At 43.1% G+C, this 16,086-nt stretch overlaps 1 protein-coding gene across 2 annotated transcripts in view; it reads left to right on the forward strand.

The window, feature by feature from the left end:
* CGNL1 (cingulin like 1) overlaps positions 1 to 16,086 on the forward strand; it is a 156,833-nt gene that overhangs the window by 54,757 nt on the left and 85,990 nt on the right. For both annotated transcript variants that reach the window (XM_019947019.3, XM_033851738.2), the window contains exons 2-7: positions 535 to 2,134; positions 2,931 to 3,025; positions 4,950 to 5,055; positions 7,610 to 7,711; positions 8,245 to 8,393; positions 10,428 to 10,563. In XM_019947019.3, the coding sequence (XP_019802578.2) occupies positions 551 to 2,134; positions 2,931 to 3,025; positions 4,950 to 5,055; positions 7,610 to 7,711; positions 8,245 to 8,393; positions 10,428 to 10,563 (2,172 nt within the window). In that variant the 5' untranslated portion in view covers positions 535 to 550. The remainder of the gene's footprint in view (positions 1 to 534; positions 2,135 to 2,930; positions 3,026 to 4,949; positions 5,056 to 7,609; positions 7,712 to 8,244; positions 8,394 to 10,427; positions 10,564 to 16,086) is intronic.

Consider the following 16,086-nt stretch of genomic DNA (forward strand, 5'->3'; position numbering starts at 1 on the left):
TAAATAATGATAAAGATTTCAAAGCAGTGTTGTGCATAAAGAAGCTTGAAAGGGTTTTGACAAGAAAATTAAGAGTTTAGAAACAAAGAAAAATGGTGAGCATCAGAACGCCTTAGCTCTTAATTAGTTTCTTGGAAAAGTACCTTGTTCTCAAATGCTGGTATACTGGAACATCCTATTGGTTAAAAATAAATAGCATAAAGTGTGAGGAAATGAACTAAGGAGAAAACATGGCAACCAGCACAGCCCGTCAGCTAGAAACAGAATAATTAAGCTCTACCAAAGGCATCAGGTCATTTGGCCAGCCATCTACCCTAAGGCCAGTGTTCAAGCTCAGTGTTGACAAGCACCACGGTCACGTGGGCCCACAGGCATCCAGAAAGGCCTGTTTGGACGAGCATTTGGTTCTGAAGTGTCCTTGCTCTTTAAAGTGTTTGGTTTTCCCTGAACTTTGAAGTCTTCCCTCATAATCTCCATTGAAACAGATACAATTTTAACTTAATGTCCTCTTTTTACCCCAATTTTCCCTGGTAGTGAACAACAGTGAGCCATGGAGCTGTATTTCGGTGAATACCAACACGTGCAGCAGGAATACGGTGTGCATCTGAGACTCGCAAGCGATGAAACCAAAAAATCAAGGAATTCCCAGCCCGCTAAGGCAGGCTCCTACGGTGTCAGTATTCGGGTCCAGGGGATCGATGGCCACCCCTACATAGTCCTCAATAACACAGAGCGGTGTCTGGCAGGCACGTCTTTTTCTGAAAATGGGCCATCATTTCCGTCTCCAGTGACAAGTAACCTGCCTCTCCATTCCAGCAATGGATCTGTGCTCGAGGAGAACAGTGCAGAAGAACTGCAGCTGCCCGAAAACCCATATGCCCCACCTGGCCCAGGAAGAAACCTGAAGCAGCCCTCTTTCTTCGAGGGCAAGAATGGAGTTCTCGATCACACAGGGGAAGCGATGAAGCCGTCCCCCGTGCTGAACTTCCAGAGGCATCCAGAGCTTTTACAGCCCTATGATCCCGAACAGAACGAGTTGAACTTACAGAATCACCAGCCTCCTGCGAGTAATTGGCTAAAAGCTTTCGCAGAAGAAGGGACCAACAATAAGAAGGCTTGGACTTGCTCGTCCAAACCTAGCCATTCCCAGCCGACCAGACCTCCCACGGAAGACCCGGCCAGATCCAGTGTGACGGCCATTCGACTGTGCAGCTCCGTGGTCATTGATGACCCCAAGAAGCAGACCTCGGTGTGCGTGAATGTTCAGAGCTGCAGCAAGGAGGGGCTGGCGGAGGAGGCCCTTGCCCCTAGCGGGAGGCCCCTACCCACCCACAGCGCGCACACGCACCCGGAAGCCAAGAAAACCCGGCCCGACGTGCTTCCGTTCCGGCGCCAGGACTCAGCCGGGCCCGTGCTGGACGGAGCCCGGTCCCGGAGGTCATCCTCATCGTCCACAACTCCCACTTCGGCCAACTCTTTGTACAGATTTTTACTCGATGACCAAGAATGTGCCATCCATGCCGACAATGTGAATCGTCATGAGAACAGAAGGTATATCCCCTTCTTGCCCGGAACTGGACGGGATATTGATACGGGATCGATTCCTGGCGTGGATCAGTTAATTGAAAAATTTGACCAAAAACCTGGGCTGCAGAGAAGAGGCAGGTCTGGGAAGCGAAACAGGATCAACCCAGAAGACAGGAAAAGGTCCCGGAGCGTGGATAGTGCATTTCCTTTCGGACTCCAAGGGAACTCGGAGTACCTGACCGAATTCAGCAGAAACCTGGGCAAGTCCAGCGAACACCTGCTGCGGCCGTCGCAGGTGTGCCCTCAGAGGGCGCAGGCGCAGGAGCACGGGGGGAGGCAGGGCGGAGTGCGCGCCTTCGCCAGGCTGCAGGGAGCCCAGCCCAGGCCGCCCCTGCAGAACAAAGATGGGAAAGTTCCAGAAAACAAAGGGGGTCAGGAAAGTCCGACTGGGCGCACATCCTCCCTCCCGGCACAGACTAAGAAGGGGGAGGAAATCAAAACAGCCACCGCTACGTTGATGTTACAGAATCGGGCGCTAGCAACTTCCCCAGACTCAGGTACCAAGAGGATTTCTGTGAAGACATTTACTTCCACCTCAAATACTCAGGTAATACTGGTGGGAGTCTTTTGTTCCTTCTCAGTGGTCTATCAATACATCCTGGCTGGAGGAATACATATCTTCCATCCTGAGTCAGTAATTGCACCATCTTGAATCAGTAATATTTTTTTAGAGTTTTCCCCCTAGCAGTAGGTTATGACCTGCTGCTAATCGCTTGGTTTTCTAAGTAAATTGAAGTACCACTAGATTCCTGTTGTGTTCTTGTTTGTAAAGTAACTTGTCAAGCACTATAGAGAGGCTCGATTTTTCTTTTCGTGTATGTGTAAAATCCGAAAGTATGCAGAATTTGTTTCCAAAACGAGAGGCTCCGTACTTAGGTTTATTTAGATGTATTAATTTTCCTCATGACATTGAGTGACTGGATTAATTTCTGTCCTGAGAAATTAGGTTAATCCTAATTTAGGTTTATCCTGAAGTGATGGAATTTATTTATGTGGTCCAGTTAGTGTTTTGGTGGTAACAGTAACAGTAAAAAATAATGGTAATGATAAAAATGATACTAAGGTTGGTAAGTGCCAGGCACTCTTTGTTATGTATTGTAGGGTCTCACCCACCCTATGAAGGTAGGTACTATTAACTTCTATTTACAGGTGAGAAAATTGAGGTGAGAAAAAGTTAAGTAACTTGCCCAAGCTACTAAGTGGTGGAACCAGTTGTAATGAGCATCCTTACCCGAGGAATCCTTTCTGGGAAGCAGGAATGTGTTTGGAAGCTTCTGCTGTGGGGTTTTGCCTTCTTCTTGGAAGCAGCATCCTGTGATCTAATAACAAACATTGTGTTCCAGGCCACACCGGATCTGTTAAAAGGCCAGCAAGAACTCACTCAGCAAACCAATGAGGAGACGGCCAAGCAGATACTTTACAATTACCTCAAAGAAGGGTTAGTGATTTTCCTTCAAGGAACAAAGTATTGTCCTTCCTGGTGGGCGTCTTAATTTTCTTTTCTGAGACCTTGTGTTTTACCCTCCCATCCTGCCCTGTGTGAGCCATTTTGGGGTGCAGACTCCATGGCTGGAGTTGGCATAACAGCATTTAAGTCTTGGGTGGAGGAGGGTGAAGAGCAGGGGAAGGAAGTGTGGGGACGAACATCCTACTTTAAAAGTTAAAAATGAATATGTTTTAAAAGTGATTGTTTACTGTTTCAGAAACAAATTCAAAGATAGGAGGAGTGTCTACTATTCAGTTTTAAACTGAGTGTTGTCGCCTTGAGTTTGTATGCACACATGGGTAATCAGTCGTCCCTTATTAGAAGTTACAAATAAAAACACCTCCTCCCCTCCCCAGAGTTGACGTTGGCCAGGAGCCCCTGCTTCCATTATTTTTAAAGCATGTATGAGTCATTTAAAAGCAGTGCTTTCCACTTACTTATCTGGGGGGATGAGTTTGAATAATCTGGTTTTCAGTCCTTACCTCAGATACCAACTGAGCTGGAATTCTAGGCCAGGAATTTGAAGTTTCTGTTTCAGTTCTCTCATCAGATATGATTAAAAAGAAGAAAAGCTTTATAGTCTGACGTGACTGAAAGTCACTTGGCAAATACTCATTGGTATCAGAACACTTCACAGTTTTATATTGTGCCTTACAATTTTCTGTCAGTAATATAGAGCTGACAGAATCATTCAAAATATAAAATAGGGGCTCTTCTGAAAAAAGAAAAAGTAAAGAGATTCTTCTAGCTAAGAACTTTTATTAGTGTCTTTCTGTGAAGGGTTTTACCATGAGAAGATTAAGGTAGGAGAACTTCTAACATTTAAAATTCTTTCTCTGCATTCTTTTATTTTTTTGGCCCATGATTTATTGAGAGACTGGTGGGACAGACTTTAATGGGAGGCACCTTTTTAAGGAAACTTACTTAAAAATTTTTTCCCCTGCGCTTCCTGGTGGCGCCAGTGGTTAAGAATCCTCCTGCCAGTGCAGGGGACACGGGTTCGAGTCCTGGTCCGGGAAGATCCCACATGCTGTGGAGCAACTAAGCCCGAGCGCCACAACTACTGAGCCTGCGCTCTAGAGCCCGTGAGGCACAACTACTGAGCCCATGTGCCACAACTACTGAAGCCCGTGCGCCTAAGAGCCCGTGCTTCGCAGCAAGAGAAGCCACCGCAATGAGAAGCCGGCGCTCCAAAACGAAGAGGAGCCCCTGCTCACTGCAGCTAGAGAAAGCCCGTGCGCAGCAACAAAGATCCAATGCAGCCAAAAATAAATAACTAAATAAAATAAATTAAAAAAAAAAAGAACGAAAATAAGGGGAGAGATCCCCCTCCGTTTAAAAAATTTTTTTTTCCCTAAGTGCCAGGTATGTGTGATGGAAGGTAGTCCTTAATAGAACTTTATCTGACCATTACCTATGAAAGTCTAGACAAAGGGCAGCTGTGTTAACAACCTTGGCTTGGGGGATTATTTTTTTGAACAAAGGCTAAAACAAGTTAAGATCACGGTGGATCATTCCTAGCGTGACACACATACAGGAGAGATTCCTTATTGGAGTGAATATATGTCATTTGAATCAGGCAAGCAACAAATGACTAAATTTTTATTGGATGTTATCTCCAAGCTTATTTAGAATGTGCTTGTGTCTCTTTCACGTGTTTGGAAATGGGAACCCCTCTCCCAAATCGGGGGGTAACATTGAACAATTTGGAGAAAATACACCATCTATCCTGCTCTCCTCACGCTGGTTGTGTCTGCAGCCTTAATTAATTCACGCCTCTTGTGATTTATCTTCTTAAAGGGCTTGCTGCTTGTGTGTCGTGGCACATAAAAGAGTCTGAGGCCAACGGTTGTGCCCTCATTGTGTTTTTTTCCAGAAGCACCGATAATGATGATGCTACTAAGAGGAAGGTCAACCTGGTCTTCGAGAAAATCCAGACTTTGAAGTCTCGAGCAGCAGGGAGCACGCAAGGAAATAATCAAGTAAGGCGAAGCTTTGTATTTTGTAGCAGGCATTTCACATGGAACCTGGCAAACAAATGGCTTTCTTCAGTCTGTACCTTTGGTTACAGTAGTTAGTGGGAAGTCTCCTGAGTAGTAAGCAGTACCGAAGGTGGAACAGCATGTTTTAAATATTGCTAATTTGCACCCGGCCTTTTTTCTAGAAAGTTTTTTGCGGTACGCGGGCCTCTCACTACTGTGGCCTCTCCTGTTGCAGAGCACAGGCTCCGGACGCGCAGGCCCAGCGGCCACGGCCCACAGGCCCAGCCGCCCTGCGGCATGTGGGATCCCCCCGGACCGGGGCACGAACCTGCGTCCCCTGCATCGGCAGGCGGACTCTCAACTGCTGCGCCACCAGGGGAGCCCTTCTTTATTATTATTATTTTTTACAAAGTTTTTAAGAAATTTTATTTTTAAAAAATCTATAGAATATAACAGGATGAAACAATAGGTGGTAAAATTTAGAAAGGGAAAAGAATAGGATGAATGAAATGAAGCATGGGATGGAGAACCCTAGTGCTATCGTAGGCAGGTTTGAAAAGTATGAACGGGCTTGGACCCAGGTTCTCAAACTTCAGAGAACAAGAAATAAGAGAATCAAACTAGAGAATACGGAAGAGAGACTGGTGGGCTGACCAGCACGGGCCGAAGGGAAAGGAAGGAGTAGAGTGGGGCTAAATTCTTTTAAAAAAAAACTGCCTGTTTCATTTATTGTACTGAATTTTAGTTAGGACTTGGAGATTTTTTTTTTAAAGGAGGACTCATCCCCTATTTGATGAACGTGTACTATATGGTAGACATACCTTGTGCCATGAAAGGAAGTAGCATTTAAGAGGGACGACTAAAATCTTGTCCCTCAATTCTATGCCACCTTGAATGCCGCATTTCTTGCTTGGGCATCTTTCCTTTTCCCTTCTGGGGGGAATTCTGCACTGGAAGGAAAGAAGATAGCCAGAGGCAGGTAACAGGGAGTTGGTCTATTTCTTCTTTTTCAACTTTGGAAACGTATGAATAAAGGACATTTATAGGCATCAACGACCCTTTTTTCTCTACTGTTCCGTATTCCCCTTGCACTCAGTTAACCCATGACTCCTGCTCTGGCATCAAATAAAAACATTTTTCAATTTATCCGTAGAAATAATATTTAAAATATATAAACATATTTTATTAGATATCTTTATAGAGATGTATTTTATTATATATTATGTATTGATATTATAAATATATAAAATATTTTTATGTATGCACACACACATAGTTCCCACTGGGGAACCTGTAAATTATACACCTTGCTTATAGGCAGGTTTCAGGAACTCTACACAGTTTTTTAAATTGGGTTAGGATTTTTTTGCTAAATGTCTTAAATCTAAATCATCACCATTACTGGTGCTTTGCATTAACCTGCATATTCTCCTGGAGAATGCATCCTTTGGTCTTGATGTTAAGATTGTCATTGTGGTTCCATACTAGGGTGTCCAGCCTAAACTGGGGAAGTTGGGGTAGCCCTTCTGGAGTCGATAACACTAATGATGTCTCAAAAGATCATAGAATTCTCCCAGAGAGGGGAAGCAGGGCGTTCTAGGTAGAGGGAACAGAACAAAAAACATAAAATATGAAGAGGTGTGTGCTTCCCGTGTTTAGGGGACTAGAGGTAATTTAGTGAAGCTGGAGAAGAGAGCTAGGATATGGGGACCACGCACCAGGTAGACAGGACCTTGTAGATCATGTCAATTTTCATTTCAGGCCCAAGGTGATAGGCTTTCCCTGATAGACTTTAAACAGCAATGAGGAGTGTCGTATTTATAAAAATTCATTTCTTTGTAGTTTTTGGAGGGAGGTAAGATTAGAGGATGGGAGACCAGTTAAGCAGCTGCTGCTTCTTAATCAAGCTAGAGATAATGAGACGATGAACTTTGGTTCTTAGACTTGTGGCTGTGATCACAGCGCCGTGACTGCTTAATTGCCCACATTTTTCCACTCCCCTTCTCTCTCACTTTATGAATCTGATTATTTGCTGGTAAAGGTTTTGGAGTTTTATATTTTGGTGTCAGTTAAATGATTTCGTGCAAGAGAACCCTCTCCTTTAATGGGCTAAGACCACATTGGAAAGCCACGAAGCAGGCAGTTTTTGTTTGGGAAAGAACAATCTACAATTTCCCTCCTTGGGTTAGATTTACATTTCTAAGATAGATTGTTCTCATGTTGCCTAAGAAAATTGGAAGTGCTGTGTTTCTGTTGACTGTTGGTTTCTGGTCTTCTTCATAGGAGTAGATGAGGAAGTACCTCCTTCTAAGTTCATGCATTCATGAACTTGGAACCTGGATTCAGGTGCATGAGAGCCAAGACACTGCCTTTTCTGGTTTTGATTTCTGCTTTTACCTTTTCCCCTCCCTTTTAGTTGGAGTTTTCTAGCCACTTTGCTGTAGGATTTTAGCCGAATCCTTTTGAGAGTGTCATCCTGTTGTTAATGTTCACGCAAGAAAAAAATAAAGCATCTTGAACACTTAACTTAGGATATTTTTGCAATTAATCGTAGGCTTCTAATTCTTCATCTGAAGTCAAAGATCTCTTGGAACAGAAAAAGAAGTTGACCACAGAAGTGGCTGAACTTCAGAGACAGCTTCAACTAGAAGTCAAGGTATCTGATTTTTCTTGATGCTATTTTATTCTGTTCCGTCTTGATTGATAAAGAATATTTTAAGTACCTTGGGTTGCCCAAGTGAAGTGAAAACAAATTTTTTCCCCAAAAGAAACATTCTTCCCATCACTGAGCAAATTCCTGTATATTTAGTTCCTGCTGCCCAAAGAACTTTTTTTTTTAAGTAAACAAAGGACATAGAGAATGTTGGCTTTGACAGAGTAATAGAAATGCTGTTGGATTCAGACAGGCGTATTGGAAACTAAATGTATATAAAACATCTGGACTAAGTAATAGAAAGAGCAGAATGTGATTTAGCTGTGTTTGTGTTTCTCTTTTAGAAGTATTACAATTCATTAAGTGTTTAGTGTTCTTTCTAGTTGCGAACTCCCATGCCTTTATTACATAGTTCCATCAAGTTGTTTAATAATCTAAGTGCAGAGACATGGAGTCCATCAGAGATTAGAAGGAGGCTTCCGTGGGATGACATTAATGTACGGTGGAGGTACTTTAACATCACATATTCTTATTAGAATCAGCAGAACATCAAAGAAGAGAGAGACAGAGTGAAAGCAAACTTAGAAGCACTCCAAAGTCAACATGAAAGCAAGGTAGAAGAGAATGCCGAGCTGCAGCGGCGGCTGGAGGGAAGTGAAGGGGAGCTCCGGAGACACCTGGAGGAGTAAGTTCTGGCCCAGAGCCTGTGCCCTTCCTGGTTTCCTGCACCAATGGAGCCAGACACTTTTTTTTTAAATTAATCAATTAATTAATTTTTGGCTGTATTGGGTCTTCATTGCTGCACACGGGCTTTCTCTAGTTGCGGCGAGCGGGGGCTACTCTTTGTTGCGGTGCGCGGGCTTCTCATTGCGGTGGCTTCTCTTGTTGTGGAGCATGGGCTCTAGGTGTGCGGGCTTCAGTAGTTGTGGCTCGCAGGCTCTAGAGCTCAGGTTCAGTAGTTATGGTGCATGGGCTTATTTGCTCCGAGGCGTGTGTGATCTTGTTGGACCAGGGCCCGAACCCGTGTCCCCTGCATTGGCAGGTGGATTCTTAACCACTGCGCCACCACGGAAGCCCAAGCCAGATCCTTTCTGTCCGTTTAATTCTGCCCAACCTTCCAGATCTTTATAGGGCTGCTGACCCTTCCTTTTCTCCCTCTTATTCTTATAAAATTATAAGGCTGCTGACCCTTCCTTTTCTCCCTCTTATTCTTATAAAATTATAAAACTGGTGACGTGTAGACTGGTAAACAGAATGAATTTAATAATTTAAAAATTCTTTGTGTACCTCAAAGGATATTTGTAAAGTTTCAGCCCTTAGAGTAGATCTCAGAGCAGTCAAGTGAGAAGCAAGGAATGCCGAGAGGTGATATCTAAGGACAGATCTCAAAGAGCCTGGGTCCAGCCTCTAAAAAGCATGTGTCACATGACCTCCACAGTCTCCCACGTTCTGAATTTTGTCCTGGATGGTGCTGACCAATTTTTTTTTTTTTTTTTTGCGGTACGCGGGCCTCTCACTGCTACGGCCTCTCCTGCTGCGGAGCACAGGCTCCGGATGCGCAGGCTCAGCGGCCATGGCTCACGGGCCCAGCCGCTCCGCGGCACGCGGGATCCTCCCAGAACGGGGCACGAACCCACGTCCCCTGCATCGGCAGGCGGACTCCCAACCACTGCGCCACCAGGGAAGCCCAGTGCTGACCAATTTTGTGACCAGTGCTTATGTACTTCTTTTGGGTCTTCAGAGAAGGAAAGACAAGCCCAAGATGGCCCTGCCATCATGTTGTGTTAAAATCTGTGACAAGAGGATTTGAAACGAAGGTGTGAAAATGGATGGTGCCGTGAAGCCCACTGGCCATGACAGAAGCCTTGAGAGGTTAAGCAGGAGTGAAATCTAGAGGGAAATTCAAGAAAAACAGGACATTATATCATAATAGCATTTGATTACCTTTGCCATTTTGATGGTGTAGTGTTTGCTTTTGAAACATTCTTAGAGGTTAATTTCAGAAAAGAGGTTGGTAAGGAAAAAATCAAAATTTAGAGTGCAGTGAAGACTTTACAACATAAAAGGTAGAATAGTTGTGAGTTCCATTTAGAGCAGAGGTTGGCAAACTTTTTCTGTCAGATAGTAAATGCTTTAGGGTTTATGGGCCATATGGTCCTTGTTGGAACTGTTCAATTCTACCATTGTATTGTGCAAATGACCATAAACAATACATAAATGAATGAGCGTGGCTGTGTTCCAGGAAAACTTTATTTACAAAAGCAGGCAGTGGGCCAGATTGGCTCGTGGGCCATAATTTGCTAACTCTCCTGGTCTAGAGTACTGGGGATGGGGTGGAGTAGGCTGGTGGGGAGTGGGGTGGCTTTAATGAAAACATTTATCATAAAAGTTGTGCTCTTTTTCCTGATTCCTTATCTTCTATGTCCAAATTCTAGTACCCCGTGATCTCCTTCTGGGGAGGAAATGTCACTGTATAACCTTTCCCATTACATTGGTTTGAGTTCTCACTTGTCTTCTTGTTGGGCAAATTAGACTGTAGACATGAGTTCTTACCGGTGCCTTTGTGGTTTGTGACTTTCTGTTCAGTGCAGAACAGAAAATGGGAGGCTCCTTGGGGATTCAGGTGACTCTGCTTGATGAACTGAAGCTCTGAAAGCAGACTGGATGAAAATAAGCAGAGGCCAGGAGAAACTCTCTCATGGGCTTCCTTTCCTGCCAGGCTGTTCCAGGTGAAGATGGAACGAGAACAGCACCAGACTGAGATCAGGGATCTCCAGGACCAGCTCTCAGAAATGCATGATGAATTGGACAGTGCCAAACAGTCCGAGGACAGGGAGAAGGGGGCTCTGATTGAGGTAAGCGGGGCTGGGGTCAGGTGACAAGAGAGGCCCCGTCTGCCTGGACAGTATGGGATGGGTGGGGGAACTGGGAGCCGTACTCTGTTGTGTGTTTGTTCTGCCTGTCCCTATGTTCCCTTCTGTGAGAGCATCATATGCAATAGTTTGTCTTAGGAAAATTTTCAGCTGTACAGAAAAATAGAATAATGCGTTAACTGCCGTAGAGTCCCAGTCCAAATCCAACAGTTATCAACATGTTGCCCTATTTACTCCACTTTTTTCTTCTCTCCATCCATTCATTTTTCTTTTTTTTCATTCATCTATCCATCTTTTTTTAAGTTAATTTTCATTGGAGTATCGTTGCTTTATATCTATTCATCTTTGCTGAACCATTTCAGAGTAATTTATAGATAAAACCACGTCTCACCCCTAAATTTTTCAGCATGCATTTGAATAATTAGGGAATTTTCTTATAACCACAATACTATTATCACATCTGCAAAGTTAATTCCTGTGTTGTATTATATACAATATATGGTCTTTATTCATCATTTGCCAGCTGTCCCTCAAGAGTATTTGCTAGTTGTTTTTCCCCCAAGCCAGAATCCAGTCAGGAATCCCACACTGCTTTCATTATTCTCTCTCTCAGAGTTCACTTTTCTTAGTATAGCCTCTGTTGTCCCTGCGTCCCCTACTCCTTGCTCTTTTTCTCCCATCCCACTTCTGTTTTTTGTTTGTTTGTTTGTTTTTGCGGTACGCGGGCCTCTCACTGCGGTGGCCTCTCCCGTTGCGGAGCACAGGCTTCAGACGCGCAGGCTCAGCGGCCATGGCTCATGGGCCCAGCCGCTCCGCGGTATGTGGGATCCTCCCGGACTGGGGCACGAACCTGTGTCCCCTGCATTGGCAGGCAGACTCTCAACCATTGCGCCACCAGGGAAGCCCTCCCATCCCACTTCTGAAGAGCCCAGACAAGTGCTCCACATTCTGGATTTTCTAATTGTTTCCTTATGGTGTCCATTAACTTGATCCACCCTCCCCTGTGTTTCTAGTAAATTTGAGTTTAGATCTAAACACCAATTAAATTTTGAGCAAAGATACTTTGTAAGTAATGCTATTATGAAAAAACATTTAAAAGACATTAGTATTATATTAATGCCCATTCACCACTTATCACAGGTTAAGTTTTTATTTGTTTAAAGCCCCCATAAGCCTGTAAGTTCCAGGAGGGCAGAGTTGGTGATGGTTGGCTTAGCACTATATCCTCAGCAGTTATTCCAGTGGCTAGGACATATAGCGCTCAGGAAATATTTGGTGGACAGCTGGATGGATGCATTTTGAATGAGTGAGTGAGTGAGTGAGTGAGTAAATGAATGAATCTACTTGCTCTATACACAGGCCGCCAATCTGGCTTCTGCCCATATCAGTCTATCCCCTATTGATATTATCAATCTGTGAGTCAGTGAATAAGGTTGATTCCTTCTTCTGCTTCCATTTGTTAATTATTACGGTTCTTTTCAGAGACAATTATTATCTCTTCTCTGAATTAGATTACCATCCTGTTGAGGTGTTAGATACACATGTGTGAAATGATTAGAGAGTAAGAATAGGTTTTGAACGTCTACATTTTTTTCTGGGGAATGAATCTAATTGAGGATCAGAAGAAGAGCTGTGCTGTGTAGATATTTTGATACTTGCTATAGCTTTTTTTTCTTAACATCTTTATTGGAGTATAATTGCTTTACAATGTTGTGTTAGTTTCTGCTGTATAACAAAGTGAATCTTTGCTATAACTTTAGCATCACCTGTGTCTTTGGCTTAGTTTTGAAGTTTAGTTCAGTTTAGCTAGCTTATAAAAGCTTTGGTTTGTAGGAACAGCCCAACAAGTAAATGATACACAATTTAGAACAAAGCCAGAACAAACAAAAAAACCCATGAGAAAATAAAGGTAACTTGTTAGTATTTAACTTTCACTCTCTACTGCTTTTCCCCTAAGGGCTTGGATCTCATCTTGGTCCTTTTCTTGGGGTTAAAAGCTGCTGTCTCGTAATTCCTTGTAGCTTCCTCTGTCTCAGCTGTCCATTGTTTTTTTAATTTTATTTAATTTTATTTATTTTATTTTTACATCTTTATTGGAGTATAATTGCTTTACAATGGTGTGTTAGTTTCTGCTTTATAACAAAGTGAATCAGTTATACATATACATACGTTCCCATATCTCTTCCCTCTTGCGTCTCCCTCCCTCCCACCCTCCCTATCCCACCCCTCTAGGTGGTCACAAAGCACCGAGCTGATCTCCCTGTGCTATGCGGCTGCTTCCCACTAGCTATCTACCTTACATTTGGTAATGTATATATGTCCATGCCTCTCTCTCTCTCGCTTTGTCACAGCTTACCCTTCCCCCTCCCCATATCCTCAAGTCCATTCTCTAGTAGGTCTGTGTCTTTATTCCTGTCTTACCCCTAGTCCATTGTTTTTTCTCACCCTCTTCCATGTTTACTTTTGAAGTCCTTGCCCAGGAGGCATTGTTGTTCCTGATCTTTAGGATTTAGCATCTCTCTTCCCCTTGACTTGGCAGGAGTGGAGAGGAGAGTGGAGCGTTTGTGGCCGCAGGGCAGAGGCCTTCTCATGAATTCATTTTCACGTGGGCAGGAGGGGGTCATTTTCTCTTCCCCCCCATGTGACCGTCTCTTTGTCTCTGTTGAGACCACTTTCTCCTGAGAAAGCCTCAGGCCTGCTCCTTACCACCTGGTATTTCTATTCATCCAAAGATTCCTTAAAAACCACTGCATTTGTGGTAATCTTCTGCTTCTCCTGGCTCTGTCTTCTTCTCAGGGCTCAGGGTTACCAAGACAAGGTACATTAGGATGGGGCTTTGAAGGTACGTGTATCTATCACTGAAGTGTTAAGAAAATCACATAAGATGAAATTTTAAAATGGGGGGTGAGGGGCTTCCCTGGTGGTCCAGTGGTTAAGACTTCACCTTCCAAAGCAGGGGGTGCAGGTTCGATCCCTGGTCAGGGAGCTAAGATCCCCCATGCCTTTCGGGCAAAAAACCAGAACATAAAACAGAAGCAATATTGTAACAAATTCAATAAAGATTTAAAAAAAAATTGGGGGGGGCGGAAATGCACATATTTTCCTAATACCTTAACAAATGTTTTTTTCCTACAGTTTTTTTTTTTTTTTTTTTTTTGCGGTGCGCGGGCCGCTCACTACCGTGGCCTCTCCCGTTGCAGAGCACAGGTCCCGGACGTGCAGGCTCAGCGGCCATGGCTCATGGGTCCAGCCGCTCCGCGGCATGTGGGATCTTCCCGGACCAGGGCACGAACCCGTGTCCCCTGCATCGGCAGGCGGACTCTCAACCACTGCGCCACCAGGGAAGCCCTTTTTTCCTACATTTTTATTTGTTTCCCTATTCATTGACAGATTTCATCTATAATGTAGGAACAAATATAGTGTGTCTACAGTTTTGATACCTGCTTTTAAAAGTTAATACGTCAGAAATATTTTTCTTTATGATACTTTATAGTCTTCATATTTCATTTTTAAAAAGATACCCCACAATATGCTTAACCATCCTCCAATATTTAAGTTGTTTCTTTTTTTTTTAAATTATGAGAAAATATGTTGAATTTTTTATATGTATTCTTTTACTTCTTTAGAAAAATTTCCTAAGGAGAGAAATGTCACTGAACAGGTTATGACTTTTGATAAAAATGTAGCTTCAGGGCTTCCCTGGTGGTGCAGTGGTTGAGAGTCTGCCTGCGGATGCGGGGGACACGGGTTCGTGCCCCGGTCCGGGAGGATCCCACATGCCGCGGAACAGCTGGGCCCGTGAGCCATGGCCGCTGAGCCTGCGCGTCCGGAGCCTGTGCTCCGCAAGGGGAGAGGCCACAACAGTGAGAGGCCCGCGTACCGGAAAAAAAAAAAAAGTAACTTCAGAAGCATTTAAATAGAAGGTAAGACTTCCCCATAGTCTATGATTCCTTGTGTGGACACCTCACTGATTCTAAAAGGGAAAGATATTATCTTAACTATCAGGAAGTCTCTTAAGTTCTGAATTTTCCTAGTAACTAAAACCTAAAATTGTTAGTTGTCCTTTCCCCAGGTATTTTCTATCCTTTTAGATTCTCTGTTTTAGTGCATTTGAGCTTGCTCTGATTTGCTATTTCTTTTACTAGCCAGCTCATTGAAGAGCATATCATCTTTGCTTCTTCCCACATTTCATGCCTAGCATAGTGCCAGGCAACAGAGCAAATGAATAAATAAATTTCAATATTTAAATTAATTTTAGGGACTTCCCTGGTAGTCCAGAGGTTAAGACTCTGTGCTTTCAATGCAAGGGGCACAGGTTCGATCCCTAGTCGGGGAACTAAGATCCCACATGCTGTGCTGTGTGGCCAAAGGAGAAAAGAAAAAAAAAAAAGATAAATTATTTTTAAAATGCCACCACTAAAAAAAAAAAAAGGGAATAATTCTGAAATGAACTGTAGCTTCTTTGCCTCTTTGAACACAGTATAGTGAGCATATATTAACTGAACATAACTAGCTTTTTGACTTATAGTGGTAACTGGGATATGAGCTTCAGCTTTGGTGATGTGTTTTCAGGCAGAGGCTAATAGTGAGAGACTCAGGAAAGGGAAACAGCGTACATCTTTTCTTAAAAATGTTCCTGGTGTTGCCGGTTTTCTGGTTATTTGCCTCTTTCCTGTAATGGAAGCTATATCATCTATTGCTGCCTTTCGGCAAGAAAAGTTAGGACACAATTAGCTTCTCTATGCCAAAGTGGGTTTCTCTCCCTCTGGAAAATTGTCCTCACTCTTTTTATCAGTTTCCTTTGACGTGTCAGCAACATTTAAAAAACGATCTATGGTTTCTATATCACTAATAAAATAAACCCCATCTCCTCGTCACTTTCAGTTTATTCTTCATATCTTAATAAAAAGTGGCCTGGGGGAATCTGATAACAGATTATAGTTGTAGCCAAGTTTTCCATGGCACTTGGCTTAGAACAGACTCTTAAACACAATGAACATTAAACACTTCTGCTTTTTAATGTTTGCAAAAGCTTGAAGGCCCTAAATTTTGTGAGGCCTGCATAATGCATAAGATTTCTCATGAAATATTTTTTAATACTTCACATTCTGTTCAATAACATTGGGCCCCTATATGGAGTCAGTAAAGTAACATTAAGAGAGAATAAAATCATTAAAAAAAAAAAGGAAAGAAGGAAGGAAAAAAGGAAGAAATAGTAGAAAATATCCTGTTTTTTTAGGAGAAGCCAAATAATTGACCAAGAATAGGATGACTGTTATTTCTTAGTTAAACAACTGATGGTTCCGAATTTCTTTTTTAACTCAAGATACAAAAATAATTTTAGGTCAAGTTTTCAGTCACTTCTTTGTCCATAAATACATTTCCCTCTGTTCTTGGAGTGATGGGTAAACATGCGACATCTCTCTATGCCTCATGATGGTGGGTTTTTCTAATTACCAAAGATTGTCTTTGATGGGAGCCTGTAGTGTTGACAGATGGGCCAAC

This window comes from Tursiops truncatus, chromosome 2 (assembly GCF_011762595.2).
Source record: "Tursiops truncatus isolate mTurTru1 chromosome 2, mTurTru1.mat.Y, whole genome shotgun sequence".
NCBI classification, from domain to species: domain Eukaryota; kingdom Metazoa; phylum Chordata; class Mammalia; order Artiodactyla; family Delphinidae; genus Tursiops; species Tursiops truncatus.